General features: G+C 46.9%; 1 protein-coding gene across 2 annotated transcripts; it reads left to right on the forward strand.

Moving 5' to 3' along the window:
* The first annotated feature begins 2,073 nt into the window (after positions 1-2,073).
* On the forward strand, positions 2,074-18,545 carry LOC135825181 (sperm motility kinase 2B-like). Of its 2 annotated transcripts, XM_065337909.1 has the most exons (6): positions 2,074-2,122; positions 2,261-2,386; positions 4,669-4,976; positions 5,540-5,725; positions 15,086-15,463; positions 18,126-18,545. In XM_065337909.1, the coding sequence occupies exons 2-6, from the start codon at positions 2,372-2,374 to the stop codon at positions 18,268-18,270; spliced, it is 1,032 nt and encodes a 343-aa protein (XP_065193981.1). In that variant the 5' UTR covers positions 2,074-2,122; positions 2,261-2,371; the 3' UTR covers positions 18,271-18,545. The 2 variants fall into 2 exon arrangements, with proteins under 2 accessions (XP_065193981.1, XP_065193980.1); XM_065337908.1 differs by having other exon boundaries at positions 2,100-2,386.
* The last annotated feature ends 1,464 nt before the right edge of the window (positions 18,546-20,009 follow it).

A 20,009-nucleotide genomic window follows, 5' to 3' on the forward strand; every position in this document is an offset into this window, starting at 1 on the left:
GTTTGCTCCCCACACCGGAGCTCGCGCTATTCCGCCGACTTTACTTGATCGCCGAAGTCGCAACCACTACTTCGTACCAATAATAATAATCATAATTGTAGAAGAGAAAAGGACATATGGATACGAGTTAAGAGTAACTCTCCATCACTGTAACATGATACTATATACGGTCCGAAAGTCTTCTACATTTATTTATGGATCAACATCCGAGTTTCAAATACTAATAGTAATAATCTTTATTTAAGGATAACTCAAAGGCTAACGCCTATCTGGGGGATCTCCTATTGGGGTATGTACTAGAAACATAGTTTTAATTATGCTAGAGAAAGTGAGTGCGACATGTTGGATTTAACACGAAATAATATGAAACCCAAGGAAAGAAAGCAAGACAGAAAAGAAAAGAACAAGCATGTAAACTAATGATTGCACATCAAAGGTGTACCAGTGCAGTGGAACTGATACTTGGCAATGTGAATACGTAAATGACGCTTGAATTCAGATAGGGAATCTAAAGTTGTCAATCGGGGTGGAAGACAATTCCAAAGAGAACCAGTTTTCTGTAGGAAAAGGGATGAAGAATACGACCATGCGAGTTAAAAATGAGCTTTTTGGGCCTACGGGCACTACATTATGGTTATCGCAAAGCGGGAGAGATATTCTGGGTGAAAATTTATGTACTTAAATAAACAACAAGAGAAATAAAGACACGGCGAAATTGCAGAGATTCTAAGTAACACAATGTGTTCAAATTGGATTTTGATTCATGGATATCAAAGGTTATTTTCACAGACTTCAGAAGTCGCCGGCAAACCGTAGCCTGGAGTACATCAAGGGACTCTAACTGAGCGGATGTGATCCTAAATGAACAGACAGGAATGGCATATTCAATTATTGCCGGACGCGCATAAGACTTATACAAGAGGAGAATATGGGACGATGGTAAATGTCGGCCCATGAAACATAACAGGTTGACTCGTTGCTGAAACTTCCTGGAGATGGTGTGGAAGTGGTCATGGAACTTCAAACCATCACTGAGCTGTACGCCGAGATGCTTAGCAGAACGTCCAAAGGCAATAGGAACGCCGTCCATTAAAACAGAGGAGGAGTCAGGAATGTCATGATTCGAAAAGATGAAAGGTTTTTCTGGAGGAAATTTCGGACCAGTTCCTACGCCCATGAACTTGGTAGCTTCAACGGCATGTCAAATACGTGAAGAGAGGAAGACAAGCAAAGACCAACAGTCACAATACGAAAGCCAATATAACAGTATTGGTAAACTCCACATTGACGTAACGATGATGGACACGTTGGGTGCAATAGCAAGTGGTTTCACACGACGTGCGTTTCGTCTTGTAGTTGGTGACGGCTCATCAGGTGTGCTTAATAAAAACTCGAATGTCGAGCCGATAGTAATTATGCAAAGAGAAAAGGACCTGTACGTTACTAGTCATGACCAACAGTTCACCAAGGTAACGATACAATAATATCACCAAGGTAACGATACAATAATACAGTCAGACATCGCGACAACAAGGCACAACACGGATAAGGATATTGAGACATTCGACGACCTGACACTTACATATACCAAGTAGCTCCAAGTTAACCAGGGTGAATACGGGTATTTTACCACTCTCTGGCTCCAACACATCTACGAAGCGCAAACCAACAACCTTCCAACTTGGAAGGCTCATGAGGGGAAGTTCCAATGAGGGGAAGGCAAGCGCCACGTAGATGTGCACGAGCTACGTCCCTCGGCAACAGCTGTGCCATTTGACATTCTTGTTTTTCGTTAACAGAAGTTCTGCTACAGTGCAATTTACGTTGGTACTGGGGAAGCAACGCATATTGCTTTGTGCACGCTGATCACATTTTCGTATCCTTGCTACGATCCCCCTCCCCCCCCCGATACACGATAATCACTCTGATAGTGATTCTTGGGGCATATCGCAAGAGGGCAAACAGGTAGTACCAAGAGTTATATACTCTTGGTAGTACGCGAAAGGATATGTTATGTCAAACTCTTGTAGCCATAATACAATGCAATACCGCATAGAAGAGATGTGGATGAAAGTTGCTGCCTCGCTGAACGACTGATCTAGTCTCTCCTGCTCACTTTCAGGTACAGACAGACAAATTAAATTTTGACCGCTTCATCATTTTTCGTGCCCGTTTTCAGTTTGAAATTTAGTTCAAAATGGTGCCGTGGCCGGAGGACGAACTCAAACGATTTCCCCTTGATTATTTTGGCCCCGTACAGACGCATGGATTTGTATTCGGGGACCAAGCGCAAGGAGCGCAAGGGAACGTCGTTCACATTCCGAGGACAGAGCTGGGCCGAGGCGTGTTCGGCACAGTCCGCCCAGCCAGAATGCGTACATGTAACGTAAGTATAGGGTGCGATCGACTCCAGAGTTTTGAAATATTACTGGTGGAGTTAAGATGCGGTATCCCTCGCAGGGTCGAGATCCTTCTTTAACAGGTTTAAAGTTAATTCGAAGTTCATGTGGATACCTTTTCTAAGAGTAATAATACCAACAATGATAGGAGGACAATGAATCTCTCTTTGTTCTTGAGGTTGTGTTCCTGAAGATAGGCCTGGCCCGAAGATTTGGATTTTATTCCCGTAGCTATGCCAAAGACATTACTTCAGTAACGTCTGGCGCTAGCCAGGGTCCACACAGCTGTAATTCCGTGTTTGTTTGTTTGTGCCATCGGCATGCCTGGCGCTATCCCGTACCTGTCCCGTTCCGTACCAACAAAGACAGCTGGCCACAATATTCAAATAGGGCTTTCAAATGCAAGATCGTGATGTATTGTATTGGTATTGCTTTTATTTTACATCGCAAGTCAAACGGGCAATCATGCCCAATGTTATGATGACGATGGAAAGGGAGAAAAGATTAAGAACAAGATTAGTTATCCTGGATTATAGGGAGTGAAGAAAACGGTGAGTATAGGAATATCTCCTTAGATCATCAACATTGGTCATGAAAGTAGACTTTCAATGGACGTGAGCGTTGAGATGTGCTAGGTCAGGCCAACTAGAGGGGAATGCTAGGCTGTGAGATTCCGAAACACATCCATTCTGTGTTTGTTTTATGAATGCATTGGAAATCCAAGGACAATCATCCCCAAACGGATAAAATCTAAGATAACCTGGATAGGTGGAGTAAAGAAAACAGTGAGTATGGAGAACTCCGAGGCTCGGGATAGGGAACATCCTAGCATTAGCCATGAACGTAAACTTCCAATAAACGCTTGAATCGATTCCACAACTTAGCAGCAGCAAAAACTGGTCTGTGAGATCCAGAAGTACTGCGGATGTTGGGAAGGGGCAGATTGCAGGCATCCTGACCTCTGGTGGCACGGGGCAGTGAACTGTATTCCAGGCGTGATTTGAGCAGCAAACTGACATTGCCGTGAAGTATGCGGTGTACGAGAAGCCGCAACTTGCAATCCGCCCGCTCGAAAGCCGGACAAATGCCGAGGTGGGCATACAGCTGCATAGTGTGGGCACGCGAGGACTGGGTTGTGATACAGCGGATGCAGCGCTTATCCAGTCTGAAGAGGGTCTGTTTGAGGCTTGCTGAGAGGCTGGCGAAGTAGGCGTTCGAGGCGTAGAGTAGGTCAGGTAGGATAAGAGCTGTGTAGTAAAGGAGGGACTGTGCACGGGTGATGTCTGCTCTGATGTGGCGCAAGACTCGGAGTTTGTAGGACACCTTCTTCACTACAGCAGCAACTTGACCTGCCCAGCTCAAGCGCTCGTCCAGACAAATACCAAGGTATTTGGCTGTGCTGGTTTGAGCCAGAGGAGTGCCACGACATGTAACTTCAAGCTCTAGTCTGTTCCGCCTTCCGGCGGAGATGCCCAGAACCTGGGTTTTCTGCGCGTTGAGGATTAACCCCTTGTCCGCCAGAAATGTTGCAACTCCGGACACTGCAATGTGAAGCAACTAAACTCTACTTGGAAGAATGAGTATGTATGCGAAGTGTATCGGAGAATGCATGCAGGGCGATAGTGCGGGTTCAAACCACAGGTTATGTCTAAAAAAATAGGAGAAATGAAAAATTTATAACATCCTTATGCTTTTTTCGTAGGTCATCAAGGTGGTAGACGGTGTCGTATTACCCTCGAATGCAAAGAGAAAGTTGACGCTCGCTGGGCAAAAAAAACGTAGCGTAGGGCCCTGAGCTTCCAAGCTCTCTCGTTTAATTACTATCTTCTTTTGAAGTGATTATTTTAAATATGTTTGGAATAAAATTGTAGCCAAAAGACCTTTGCGGGCAGTGGTGTATAATAAAAAAAGAAAAGAAAGTGTAGTAAATTATCGTGTCCGTTCCCGAAGGGAACTCACGGCGGCCGCTAACACCCCGGAAACCCTGCCGCTCGGGTGGTATTATAAGTATAACTGTGTGAAATATAGCCCTAAGGAGGGAAATGTGCAGGTATATTATGATGTGACTGCTTAGTTATGGCGAAATTCAATGGAGTCAATACTAAAGAAGTGTATTATTAATATTTTTGCTGCCGTATCACCATGATCATAATTTTGATGAGAGCTCGATTATCGTCTATGGTCATCATGAAGGGCACTGCTAACACTTTTACCTGATTGTCCCTCCCTAAACAAACGGTTGTTCTCTGTGCCTTGATACTATGCGCAGGATGACACAATGGTTGCAAAGACGTTCGAACGCCACCCTAACTCGGATGATAGGGCAGCGGCAGTGTGCAATGAGTACAATATCTCATGTATGCTGAAGCACGAGAACATTGTTGCATGTTTCGGTGCCATGCTATCGACGGTATCCCCGGTATTGTACTTCGAGCGGGTGGATGGCACCAATCTGGCACAGCACTTCACGCACGAAACCTCAGGGGGGAGATATTACTGCGAAGATAAGCTACGCAGGATTTTCACGAATCTTCTGGAAGCGTTTCATTATCTACAAACAGCACGCATAGTGCATCTGTAAGTGCAATGGATGGGGGGGGGGGGGGGAGGTGATACAGTGCCGTGTAGGGTGTGTCCCGGGTATTTCTGTTCAAAGTACTGCGACAGTTGGCGCTAAACAAAGTAATTCTAGTGTTGTTGCCGGTTTTCAGGTGACAATGTTTATCAGAAGGCTAAGGAGTCACTAGCAACAGCTCATCCTTTCCTACATTTTTAACATGTACAGTACTTGGAAGCACGTCGAAGTATCATGTGGTTTAGACTAGCTTTCCGAGGGTGTGACGAATGTGCATCAAAGTGAGCAGTTTCCATTAATTGCCTGAAGAGCTACATAATGTTGAGTTACACGTCACATGACTGAGATACACGTCACATGACTGAGATACGCGTCACATGACGTAGCAATATACTCGTAAATTTACTCACACTTGAGAGGAATCAAAAGCGTTTTGGGTGTTATTCTGAGTTTGACGGTTTTAACAGATCATCAGACAGCAACTAATTATACATTTACAATAGTGTCTCTGTGGCTATCTCTTCCTTATCCCGTTCGTTGCCCTGTTGATCCGTTGCCATTTCAGGGATTTAAAAGCCCAAAACGTCATGATCAAAACGAACGGTCCGGCCAAACTCATCGACTTCGGGTGCGCTCGTAGCTTCGCTGAAGGCAAGCCAATGGTGATCCGACCTGACATGCACACTCATCCGCCAGAAATTAACCTGGAATCTATGGGTGGCGTGGATCAAAAGGCTGACATATTCTTTTGGTAAGTGTTGCACGCAGAGTTTTATGAACAAGCTGTACCGTACCCAGTGTCCACACCTACATGCATAGTTGCGCTCACTGAATTCCGACCCAACGAGCAAACCTGGCACCCTCAACTTGCTCATCCCTTGACGCCCTGGCAGTGGAATGAATGCGGCTGGACGTACACATATGTACACCCACAATGATGTTATCGGAACTGGTCCAGGGCGCCAGCTTTGCACTCTGGGTCGGATTTCAGTGGGCGCAACTGTAGTTATACGTGTAGTGTAGTGTAGTGGCAAGGATTGCGAAGCCGAGTTTACCAGGTTCAAGTCTTGTTTGGAAGCAGAAGAATGTTTTCCCCGCCGTGCTGCGACCCTCAGTTAATAGCAGTAACCAGCGAAGCCCAGGGTTTCCTTCCACGAGAGGGTTAACAAAAGTACATGAGTAATGAAATTTTATGATTCTAGGGTTCAAATGTTGGTATTCATGATCACCTCTTGGCGCCCCTTTGTCTATATACGTCCGCTCTACTTGGCGCCGAAATAAGCAGTGCTGACCTCACCTGGCGTGAAATGAGCAAGACCTAAAGGAGTGATAAAACCATTTTTAGCGCTGCATTAGTCAAGGCTTACACATTCTGGCAATGGGTAATGCGAAGCTGTAAAAATAGAAGGCGGAGTATAGCGCTTAGCCCTTTCCCAAAGGTGCTCGCCATTTTTTCGCCCTTTTTGGCCCTTTTTGGAAAAGCCCGTTTCTTTCGCCCTTTATTGCGTTTTTTGGTGAGTATCGCCCTTTTTGAGCTTTTTGAGCTAAAAAAGTGCTAAAATCTGTTTGCTCATGCTTGCGATCGATCACAGTTTCCGAGTGCTCGATGGGCCCGGGCCTTGGTACGCCGCTTTTTTGGGGGCAACAAGTAAGTTAGGGCGCGTTCAGACTACCGTGAACCCCGTCAAACCGTGAATGCCGATAAACCGTGAAGGACATTCACACTACAGATAAAGTAACGTTACCGGTACGTACGTTTTCCACCTCTCACCGCGGCGCTGAGAAGGGATTTTCCCTTTTTCACAGCGCGCATGCAGCCTGCGCACTTTTTTACTGCCGGGAAAACTTTACTGCCGCAGCAGCCACGGCAGTAAAACTTTTCCGCCGGTAACGTGCCAGTAACGTCACGTGATCAAATCACCTTGGAAACTTTTCCATTCCGTCACCTTTTATCGGTAGTCTGAACGCGCCCTTAGGGAAGCTTGTACACAACGCTGTAAAAAGTGGGCTTTTTGAACTTTACTTCCTGTTTTGCCTTTTGTGGACCCATAAATGGAAGAGTGCGTATTCACTTCTCAGCTTGGGTTCATATTTGAACATGTACATGTATCATGGCTATGCTAATATTTTGAGGGACGCGAAAAGCACTAAATGCGAAATAAAAGAGCACCTTTGGGAAAGGGCTAATAATAATAATAATAATAATTGAACAAACGGCGAGGAGACAACAATTTGATAACCGCAATCAGTAATACAAGCTGGATCGACATTTGTGTACACTGTATTCATGTATTGTAAAACTGTGGAGACAATGTGCAATAAAACGATGAAAAATGTGAAGAAATTGTGTAGAGAAAGAAAGGGATTCAAACAAGTTTTCGTACAACACTCATCAGGAATCATCGTTGTACTAAAGGACACTGAAACAAAAATTGAACTATTATAGAAAATCTAAGTTAGAGAAATAACACTAAGAGCAACAACAGTGAAATTTACAAGTGTGAATTTTAACAATCAAAGCGAGAAATGAACAAAGGAGAAAGGAAGGAAAGACAACGTGATAACACATAACAGCAGTACATTACACCTAGAACATTAACGGCCAAGCTTGGCCGCACTAAACACGACACGTTACTTGAACAATTTCAACCCAATTATACTATCTTTCTGTACACACAAATTAGGCTTGTACAGACGCTGATAGATAGCTTCCAACACTTTTAACTGTAGTCCATAACCATGACGACCACGGCACAATACAGTGAACGAAGAGTCAGAATACGCACCGCAACAATCAGGACTAGCCAGCAGATGATTGTACACTGAAGACTTGCTACCACGAAACCTACGCACAACACTAACACTCTCACCGGCACTCTCACCATCACTCCCATCACTGCTCTCCGACTCACTGCTCCCTCCGCCGTCCGTTTCATCCTCCGCTTCCTCTGCACTCTCTCTGTCTCGTCCATCCCGCCTGACCGGGTCCATTGAACCCAACTCGGCCGTCCCCCTGCTATCACGTCCCTCCTTTCGCCCTCGTCCGCTGAGTGCGTAGCTTCTGTTGTAGTTGGCTGTTGATCGTCTTGGTCTTTCAATTATGGGCTTGGATGGTGGATTAGTTGTGGTTGCTGTAGATTGCGTTGTTGGTGTTGGTGTGGGAGTTACTGATATGCAAGGTGGGTCTTTTTGAGTCGGCATTTGTAGTGTTAATGCAGCTGTCAGTGTTGCTCGCGGTCTGCCACTGGCAAGCTCCACCGCCGCAAGAACCGATGGCGGAGGATCAGGAGGAGGCAGTGGGACCGGGACCGCAAGCGGCACCGCCTCAGCCAAAGCCGCCGGGGGCACTGACGAGGGAACCACCGACGGCCGGAGCAAAGGCGGCGACACAAGCCGACCCGATGAGCCACCACGCCCATTCTCCTCCACCACCGCCACCAACGACGGCGGAGCAAGCACAGTCTGAGAGCCAGGATCCGCGGGTTGTGTAGGCAACGGCTGTGTGGTTAATGGTTGTTTTCTAGGTCGCCCTCGCTTCGGTCTTTGTTGTTGTGCGCAAGGTGGAAGTATGTGACGTGGTGTGTGTTGTTTGATGCGTGCGTTCAGGTGCTGAACAGTCCTACCAACATACCGACTAGCGCATTGTCGGCATTCAAAGTTGTAAATAAGATGACTAAGGTGAAGGGCTGGTAGGACATCCTTCCGCACCGTAAACGCACGCATCGTCGTAAAAACTGGCACAAAGTGTACTGCATAGTATGTTCGACGAACAACGGACTTGACTGCACTACAAACTTTAGTCGACTCCTGTCCTTTCCAAGGCAAACATAAATAGACGGGACAACGAGCAGGACCAAACAAAGGAGCCTTAGTAGTTTGTTCGACTTTCAACAACTTCTGCAACAAAAACTCAGGGTAACCGTTCTTAACGAAAACTGACCGGAGAAAGTCAAGCTCTTCCTGCAGCTTACAGGACGAACAAATACGCTTCGCACGGTCTACAAGGTTACGCACTAAGTTTACTTTATATTGAGACGAACAATAAGAGTCATATACAATGTACTGACCAGTAAACGTCGGCTTACGATAAACGGTTGTCAGAACGTCACTACTCGTTTTTTCCACCAGCACATCGAGAAATGACAACTTGTTGGACTGTTCATGCTCACATGTGAAACGAAGGGCAGGGTGAATACCATTTAACACGTCCAGAAACTCGTTACTACGCTCCTCATTATTAAAATATGTGAATGAGTCGTCCACGAAACGTACATAAAGGTCAGGCCACAATGAATCATCAATCTTCGACTCACAGTAACCGACAAACACGTTTGCCAATACTGGACCAAGGGGCGAACCCATCGCGACACCATCGACTTGTTTGTACATGACATTGTTGAACGAAAACTCAACTCCAGTTGTGACCAGCAACAACAATCGTCTAAACGCACTTTCAGATATCCAAGGAGTGTCAATGTCATCATTACGGTACAAAACATCCATGCAGATGTCAACAGTTTCTTCAATCGGCACATTAGTAAATAAACTGACGACGTCAAACGAACACATGTGTGCGTTGGGTGGTACAGGCTTGTTGCGGAGCTTTTCGACGAAATCAAAACTGTCTTTTACAGTGCGCTTGCAATAGTGGTCCTGCACTGGTTGTAAGTAAATACACAGCCACTTGGAAATAGAATACTGCGGCGAGGCCGTCATAGAAAGGATGGGACGTACTGGACATGTGGGCTTGTGTATTTTTGGTAAGCCATATAGCCTAGGCCGGAGCGTGCCTGTCGGTTTTATGCGATCGAAATCATTGGAGAATATTTCTCCGTCGGCTATCAGTTTCTTTAGGTAAGCTACTAGTTCTTTTTCTACTTTCTCTGTTCGATCAAAACTTTCAACCGGGCCGATGGTCTGGAACTTTGATGTGTCATTTAGGATGACAGACATCTTGTCTATGTAATCAGTTCTGAGCATCAGAACTGTAGCCCGCCCTTTGTCCGGGCGCGTGACGATAATTTCAGTGTTTTTGCGGAAGTCACGCAGGGCTTTCATGTGTTCCTGGCCTAAGGAAAACGATCGCTTGTCTGGAAGTTTGTCCGCATGCTCCTCAGCCTCAGCTCGGATCTTTGCAGCGCATATTGATTGTTGGGCCTCTGATATTGGCGTAAAGCGTAATAACTTTCGATAAAACAATTCGAACTCGGTCATGATAACTTCTTTTTTCTTTGATGATGGGGGAACGCCAAAATCAGTGCCACGGCAAAGGAGCTCCTTCTGTACAGTAGTCAATTCCAATGGGGTTAAGTTGATTATTGTTGTGTCGGGATCGATGTTAACTTGGCCGTAACGTTTCCTTCTGAGCCAGTTATATGTCTTGTCATGTTTGGTAATAAGCCGTAAGCCGACGTTTACTGGTCAGTACATTGTATATGACTCTTATTGTTCGTCTCAATATAAAGTAAACTTAGTGCGTAACCTTGTAGACCGTGCGAAGCGTATTTGTTCGTCCTGTAAGCTGCAGGAAGAGCTTGACTTTCTCCGGTCAGTTTTCGTTAAGAACGGTTACCCTGAGTTTTTGTTGCAGAAGTTGTTGAAAGTCGAACAAACTACTAAGGCTCCTTTGTTTGGTCCTGCTCGTTGTCCCGTCTATTTATGTTTGCCTTGGAAAGGACAGGAGTCGACTAAAGTTTGTAGTGCAGTCAAGTCCGTTGTTCGTCGAACATACTATGCAGTACACTTTGTGCCAGTTTTTACGACGATGCGTGCGTTTACGGTGCGGAAGGATGTCCTACCAGCCCTTCACCTTAGTCATCTTATTTACAACTTTGAATGCCGACAATGCGCTAGTCGGTATGTTGGTAGGACTGTTCAGCACCTGAACGCACGCATCAAACAACACACACCACGTCACATACTTCCACCTTGCGCACAACAACAAAGACCGAAGCGAGGGCGACCTAGAAAACAACCATTAACCACACAGCCGTTGCCTACACAACCCGCGGATCCTGGCTCTCAGACTGTGCTTGCTCCGCCGTCGTTGGTGGCGGTGGTGGAGGAGAATGGGCGTGGTGGCTCATCGGGTCGGCTTGTGTCGCCGCCTTTGCTCCGGCCGTCGGTGGTTCCCTCGTCAGTGCCCCCGGCGGCTTTGGCTGAGGCGGTGCCGCTTGCGGTCCCGGTCCCACTGCCTCCTCCTGATCCTCCGCCATCGGTTCTTGCGGCGGTGGAGCTTGCCAGTGGCAGACCGCGAGCAACACTGACAGCTGCATTAACACTACAAATGCCGACTCAAAAAGACCCACCTTGCATATCAGTAACTCCCACACCAACACCAACAACGCAATCTACAGCAACCACAACTAATCCACCATCCAAGCCCATAATTGAAAGACCAAGACGATCAACAGCCAACTACAACAGAAGCTACGCACTCAGCGGACGAGGGCGAAAGGAGGGACGTGATAGCAGGGGGACGGCCGAGTTGGGTTCAATGGACCCGGTCAGGCGGGATGGACGAGACAGAGAGAGTGCAGAGGAAGCGGAGGATGGAACGGACGGCGGAGGGAGCAGTGAGTCGGAGAGCAGTGATGGGAGTGATGGTGAGAGTGCCGGTGAGAGTGTTAGTGTTGTGCGTAGGTTTCGTGGTAGCAAGTCTTCAGTGTACAATCATCTGCTGGCTAGTCCTGATTGTTGCGGTGCGTATTCTGACTCTTCGTTCACTGTATTGTGCCGTGATCGTCATGGTTATGGACTACAGTTAAAAGTGTTGGAAGCTATCTATCAGCGTCTGTACAAGCCTAATTTGTGTGTACAGAAAGATAGTATAATTGGGTTGAAATTGTTCAAGTAACGTGTCGTGTTTAGTGCGGCCAAGCTTGGCCGTTAATGTTCTAGGTGTAATGTACTGCTGTTATGTGTTATCACGTTGTCTTTCCTTCCTTTCTCCTTTGTTCATTTCTCGCTTTGATTGTTAAAATTCACACTTGTAAATTTCACTGTTGTTGCTCTTAGTGTTATTTCTCTAACTTAGATTTTCTATAATAGTTCAATTTTTGTTTCAGTGTCCTTTAGTACAACGATGATTCCTGATGAGTGTTGTACGAAAACTTGTTTGAATCCCTTTCTTTCTCTACACAATTTCTTCACATTTTTCATCGTTTTATTGCACATTGTCTCCACAGTTTTACAATACATGAATACAGTGTACACAAATGTCGATCCAGCTTGTATTACTGATTGCGGTTATCAAATAATAATAATAATAATAATATCTGTTATCACTCCCCCCTCACGTGACCGCGGACTCCTGCATATACACTCACACAATAACCACACAACTGTTTGGGGATAGCGCGCTTATTGTATTATGCCAAGCTTGACACGCTGAGTCCAGCTTGACTCAGCTGAGTCCCTAACTGCAATTTACTGCTCTAACGTGAAGCCGTGCCTGGAAGAAGGGAAAGAGCGAAAAAAGAAAAAAAAATTCTGGCCTTCTGCAAGCAATAGCAAGTAATGAGTGACGGCTGTGTAAAGTCGCACAACCATGCAGTCGACCGGATGATGGTGAGTGTCCGGCACACATCTTGCTCTGCTGCTCCACCTGCGCATACCTGATACGGTGGTGCGCTTACGGGCGGGCTGCCTGGGCCCCAGATGCCTCCTTGATGCGCCACGGAGTGCCGTCGAAGCACCTGTATCACTTCGGTGATCCAAATGCGAATGCAGCCTTGCCGGTCGCCCGCCGGCCTGCCGCCTACGCGACCCGCCTGAGACTGGCCCTGCCGCATTTGGCGCTTCTAAACGCTGCGATCCGGTGGACAGCTCACTGGGCTGCCAAATACGTGACTGGCTTGAGGACAGTTCCATACTGGGCAGGGCGCCCAGCTCAGGTCGCACGCCGTAGCGGCGTGAGCTGGGCGCGGTGAGGGCTGGTGATAACTACAGTTTCCTCCTTCCTCCTCCGGAAACTTCCATTTATCACTCCCCCCTCACGTGACCGCGGACTCCTGCATATACACTCACACAATAACCACACAACTGTTTGGGGATAGCGCGCTTATTGTATTATGCCAAGCTTGACACGCTGAGTCCAGCTTGACTCAGCTGAGTCCCTAACTGCAATTGACTGCTCTAACGTGAAGCCGTGCCTCCCAAAAATAATGGGGGTGGCTTTGCCGCACGCTATCCCCTATTCTTGGTCCCGTCGATCTCTGTGCTGTTCGCTGTAGACCTGTGATGGCATGCCTGATTCGGTATACAGTGAAACCAGTAGCTAAAGACCACCGTGACCAGCGACCAGTCTGGTACTACCGACCACTTCGCCGGGCACGGACGGTCCCACATTCATAATGGCTGTGCGGTGCAGGCCTGCAGCCAAGGACCACCTGCCACTAAGGACCGCTTTCTCTGGCCCCAAGGGGTGGTCGTTAGCCACAGGCTCAACCGCACATGTATCTCTTGCGGGTCAACCCTGACCACCTTCCGGCGGCCTGGAGCTGCCGTCCGGGCCGCCAGATCCTGTGTCAGCTTGAGGGCGTCTACCAAGGGCATTGCCATGAAGGACTGCTAGGCTTTCCCCTGGTTGGTAGCTCCTGCTGGTGCTGGGCACTACTGAATACGCTGACGACTTGTCAGCTTCCGCGGGTAGTGTTCGCACGGGGGGATACCGGGCGCCCCAAGCCGGGCAGACAACAGCCGAAGGGCTGTCGTGTTGGATACAAGTGTGACTAGCTACCCGCCTGGTACTATGGACACCTTCGCCGGGCACGGACGGTCTCACATTCATAGTTTGCGGTGCAAGCCTCCAACTAAGGACCACCTGCCCCTCAAGACCGCTTTCTCTGGCCCCAAGGGGTGGCCGTTTAGTCACAGGCTCCACCGCACATGCATCTCTTGCGGGTCAACCCTGACCACCTTCCGGTGACCTGGAGCTGCCGTCCAGGCCCCTTCCTGGTGGCCAGATCCTGTGTCAGCTTGAGGGGGTCTACCAAGGGAATTGCCATGAAGGACTGCTAGGCTTTCCCCTGATTGGTAGGTCCTGCTGGTGCTGGGCACTACTGAATAAGCCGTCACAACTTTTCTGCTTCCACGGGTGGTGTTCGCACGAGGGGGATACCTGGGTGCCCCCCGCAGGGCCGACAACAGAGCCAAAGGGTTGGCGCGTTGTATACCATTATTAGTTTCTCAGTTATTCTTATATTTTGCCTCTTAGGTCGATGACGGCTTCCCGCCCGCCGATCGTCCAAAAAATATGGGGTGAGGCCCCTATCCTGCAACAGGCAATAAATGTGGCCGGGAGTGTGCGCTAGAGGCCAGTCAGGACCTGCTGAGTGCCCGAGCTACGGTGCTAACAAGCAAATGCGAACAAGCAAGCTCGAAAGGAGATCTTCGGTTGCACTCCCCATCTCAGCTGCAAACAAACCACGCTCCGAGGGAGAGCTGCCCCTGCATTTTGCAAGCCTAGCTGTAAATATACAAAGCTCCAAGGGGAAATGCCCCTGCATTTTGCAAACGTAGCTGTACACATCCAATGCTCCCAGGGGAGCTGCCCCTGCATTTTGCAAACATAGCTGTAAACTTCCAAGGCTCCAAGGGGTTGGGGAGCACACGGGGGAGGGGGGTTATGTACATGGCGTAGGCATAACGGAGAGCGAAGCACTATGTTTGCAAGTGAGTTTGCGAAGCTCATTCTTGAAAACAATAATGATTGGTTCTGCAGTTAGTCTTGGTGGGAGGATAGCGCTGTGTTGTTGTGTACGGTTTCCGGTGAGCTAAAATGAATGCTAGCAGCAGCCCCTGGCACGAGAGAAGTATGATTACAGCGTATGGGGGTTTCGGTCTTTGGCCACTTTGCTGGTGGGCTAATCTACTGACCTCCCGCCGCTTTAGGATCTGCGCCTTAGATCCGTGCAGGATGGTGGCGTTGCTACGGGTGCTGAATACGCAGTCTAACTGAGTCTCAAGCCAGCCATGATGATCTCTTTGCTGTATGTTGTCGAAGGACCACCCAGAGGCACGAGGCTTGTGAGGGGATCTCCCTCTTCATATTACTAGTACAGTCCTAAGTCCTAGTTCGTGTTCTTTTTTTCCAATGAACGTTCTACAGCGGTTCGCTGCTTTACAGTTTGGCCACGAAAGACTTTTACCCGTTCGGCATGGTCCATGGCATGACCGTGGAAAAGCAAGACATACAGCTCCGCGGGAAGGTAAAAAAGCGTTATATAGGCTATTCCAGGTTATCACAGGAGTTGAAAACCCTGATCGACGACATGACCGCCTATGATCCAAGGCAACGGCCAGATGCTGCTTACTGCCTGCAGAATCCCTGGTTCATGAGATCCCCCAGGTATCAGGAACCAGATCTAAGGAACCATCAGGACCGCCAGTATCCACGGACTGCGGCAGAACTTGACGACGCTCTCTTGACACAGATGGCGCAATGTCTGCAGGTTAGCAAATGCGGGTTGACTGGCATCATTCTGAGGTAAGTACAAGCAGCACACTAGAAAGCTTAAAACATTTTTTATCCCTCATTCCATGTTGACGTTTTTCCTACGTTCCCAGTATATTGGGGTCCTGTTGGACCCCAGGAATGTTTTGGGTGGTATTCTTGCAAACTCTCCATTTTACTTTTCTTTTTTGCTGTGTTACCCTCCCATAGACCACTGCTTTGACCAAACTGAATTTCTTGACAGCTCTGAAGTTTGTCGGGATTATTTTGCACGTTTGCAAGAATACCACCCAAAACGTTCCTGGGATCCAAAAGGACCCCAATATACTGGGAACATAGGATAAAAGTCAACATGGAATGAGGGATTATGGCTATAGACGAACATTTTCTTGTAGGGCCTCATACTTCAGTGGGTATCATCCATGTATTCGGTGACCCTATAAATGCCAAACCTATCCCAATTGTTGCACTTCCCTGTGTTTTATATTACTGGGGTCCATCTGGACCCCGCCCACATTACCGTGAAAAAGTGAAATCCAGCATGCACCTAGGAAATCCATCATGAACCTCTAACCTAGAATATTTATTTATCTTGGTTATTGTGTAGTTGAGGAATACATGAAGTTTCAGGGAGATGTGATGCAGCAGAGTAAACATATTTCAAAAATCATACCCATATGGTCCGTTTGGACCCCACAACCTGGAATGAGGGTTAAGCCTCTTATACGGGCAAGCAAAGATCATGATTTCACTGGCCTGACGCAACGACTAAAGAAAAAGCAAAACAAAACAAATAATCGACGAGGAGAAAACAATTTTATAATAGCTATAAAGAGAACAAATTCTGCTGTCATCGCCACACTACAACAAAGTCATGAAGGTTTACCAAAATCGATTTTCTTTTCACAAAAACAAAACAAACAAAAAGAAAATAAAAAGAAAATGAAACTTTACAATCTGCACACAATGACAACTCCATTTAGGATAGTCTATGTTGATCAGTCGGTACACTAGAAACCTGCGAGAAAAAAAGGAAAATAAGAAAATTATCGTGTCCGTTCCCGAAGGGAACTCACGACGGGCGCTAACACCCGGTAAACCCTAGCGGCTGATGCAGCGCCTAACGGTGGGGGTGAGTGGATAAGTCTCACAACCACTGACACAAGTGCTGAGAACGACCCCATTAGCTGCATCCATGTACCCCTTGTGCCTGGCCACAAGTTCCCAGTTGACTGTGCGTAGCAGCAAGGCTGGAAAAACCACTCCCAGGCAGGACTTGAACCAGGTACCTCTCGTATCTCAATCATGGTCTTTGACCAACCCACTGTGGCTGCCTGGAAACTAAGGTTTAATCTTAATGCTACAAACATGTCGATTAAATCAATTCTGGATTCACTCACCCTTTAGAAACCTCAAACACCTTAACATGTTGCATGGTAAGATCTGTGGTACTGATTTAGTTTGTACTTTGTAGCCTTAATTCGCACACAAGTGTTTGTATGTGGGGTGCATCTTGGGATAATGAAACTAGCGATTGTCCACGATCACTGGAGACATTCAGTTGCTGTCTGGCGGAAATTGCACAAAGCATCCGAACGTTTATACGATTTTCTATATCCAATGCTGTAGACAGCAAGCTGTTTCGGCCATAAAGGCCTCATCAGTACAGCTACGAGCTAAATAGCCTGAGCTACCAGCCATGGTGCAAAGGAGGCACCACAGACATTTTAAGGTAGCTCGTCGCTCTAGCGCCAGAGTGCTCAAACTACAAAAAGTAGCGGGCATTGCGCGATGCAGCAGCACTAGAGCAGCCTACTGAGAGTGCTCAACAAGGCGAAAGCCGAGGAGCCATAAAGGCCTCATCAGTACAGCTACGAGCTAAATAGGCCGAGCAACCAGCCATGGTGCAAAGGAGGAACCACAGACATTAAGGTAGCTCGTCGCTCTAGCGCCAGAGTGCTCAAACTACAAAAAGTAGCGGGCATTGCGCGATGCAGCAGCACTAGAGCAGCCTACTGATTTTGTGTATCATATTTTACTCCGCTATGTAAACCGGTGCTATAGTTTCAAGTTACCACATCAACTACAACTACATAGGCAATTGACGCTTTAGCTAAGGATCCGTAATGTCGATCTCACCAAAAAGCGCGCATGATCTCGGATACTTCACACCACATATTTTCACACATCGTACGTACTTGCAGGCATAGGCAGCATAGGCAGGCAGGCTTAGTGGGATGGTCTAAGACCATGATTGAGAAACAGAGGGTACCAGGTTCAAGTCCTGCTTGGAAGCGGAAAGATTTTTTTCCAGCCGTGCTGCGACCTACAGTTAATTGGGAACTCGTGGCCTGGTACGAGGCAAACATGGATGCAGTGAATGGGATTTTCGGTCTTTGACCAAATGCTGGTGGGCTGATCTACTCACCTCCCACCGCTTTAGGAGCTGCATCTGCGCCCTGATCCTTGAAGGGTGGTGGCGTTCCTACGGATGCGGAAAACTCGGCATCTATATAGACAAACCGAGTCTCACGCGAGCCGTCAATTGTTTTTTAGTAGTTGCGATTATTCCAGGCTAGGTATGTGGCGCATTCTTTTTCAAAGACATAGTATTTGCAGTTATACAGTTATGATATGCTGCGCCAGTGATCGTATGGTCTGAGTTTGTTCCTTTCTCTCTCTCTCCCGTTTGCAGGAACAGGGCCTCGTGGGAGGCAATCGCCTATCAAGCCAATCTCCACAGGAAGAATAATCCAATCGCTGCCGCATCTGCTTCCGCCGCATCTTCACCCGCTGCATCTACATCCGCTGCGTCTGCTTCATTGGCGCCACGAAGATGAATATGCTGGTGACTAACATGCACGCAGCCGAACATGAAAATGATTGATTTAAGAAAAGAAGATAATTATAATGGAGACTTGGAACGACGACGTGCGCTTTGTACTGATTAGAGCATATGTAATAATCAATAATAATAATAATAATTGTACAAGAGAAAAGGACATATGGATACGAGTTAAGACTAACTCTCCATCACTGTAACATGATACTATATACGGTCAGAAAGTCTTCTACATTTATTTATGGATCAACATCCGAGTTTCAAATAATAATAGTAGTAATCTTTATTTAAGGATAACTCAAAGGCTAACGCCTATCTGGGGGATCTCCTATTGGTGTATGTACTAGAAACATAGTTTTAAGGATGCTAGAGAAAGTGAGTGCGACATCCTAGTGAAGCATCGGCGAAGGTCCTACACGGGAAGTCTAAAACATAACAACCACGCACTCACAAGCAAGGAGAGTTCCAAGTTCTTTAACCTGACCGGTTTCTGTGACATGAGTCACTTCATCAGAGGAATGAGGATAAATGACAATGTGGAACTCAATATAACCAGCGAACTGGACAGACAGGCGTTGAGCACTGTCGAGTAATTAGCGCGAAAAAAAGCAATTTAGCGATTTAGCGCGAAAGAAAGCGTGAACAAAACACGGGGTTGCTTGCGAGGCGAAAAAACAAACATGAGGTTGAGTGCAAGGCATGGCATGGAGGTAATAAATACCTATACCCAGCGTGAATGTGGTTTCCTAAAACATAAGTTAGCGCGAAAAGAATTTTGCAGGGTGCGTTGAAGGCTGAGGAGGCCAGGGTGATAGTCAGTAACAAAAACTGTGGGGCAAGAGGCAGAAGCTTGCACAGAGCTAGCTGGAGGTATGAGTTGACAGCTAGCTGGGGTATCACTGAACGCATCGTGGAGAAACCTAGGAGGGTAACCACGCGCTTGCGAAGCCTGGTCCAGAAAGCATCACGTATAGCGAGCAGGGAGGTGATCTCACTGTTTGTGTGGTTATAGCGCAGCAATTCAGCTTTAATAAAGGCTCTGAAACATGAGCGGGGGTGGTCGGACGTAAATGGGATGTACAAATAAGCGTTCCTGGGCTTTTGGAAAGTACTGAATGTGAATGTGGATTTATCATTAATAGAGATGATCAAATCAAGAAACTCAATACTTTTACTGGGGTCTGACCACCCTAGTGAAGCATCGGCGAAGGTCCTACACGGGAAGTCTAAAACATAACAACATAAACATAGTTTTAAGGATGCTAGAGAAAGTGAGTGCGACATGTTGGATTTAACACGAAATAATATGAAACCCAAGGAAAGAAAGTAAGACAGAAAAGAAAAGAACAAACATGTAAACTAAAGATTGCACATCAAAGGTGTACCAGTGCAGTGGAACTGATACTTGGCAATGTGAATACGTAAATGACGCTTGAATTCAGACAGGGAATCTAAAGTTGTCAATCGGGGTGGAAGACAATTCCAAAGGGAACCAGTTTTCTGTAGGAAAAGGGATGAAAAATACGACCATGTGAGTTAAAAATGAGCTTTTTCGGCCTACGGGCACTACATTATGGTTATCGCAAAGCGGGAGAGATATTCTGGGTGAAAATTTATGTACTTAAATAAACAACAAGAGAAATAAAGACACGGCGAAATTGCAGAGATTCTAAGTAACACAATGTGTTCAAATTGGATTTTGATTCATGGATATCAAAGGTTATTTTCACAGACTTC

Source organism: Sycon ciliatum, chromosome 9 (assembly GCF_964019385.1).
Source record: "Sycon ciliatum chromosome 9, ocSycCili1.1, whole genome shotgun sequence".
Taxonomy (NCBI): domain Eukaryota; kingdom Metazoa; phylum Porifera; class Calcarea; order Leucosolenida; family Sycettidae; genus Sycon; species Sycon ciliatum.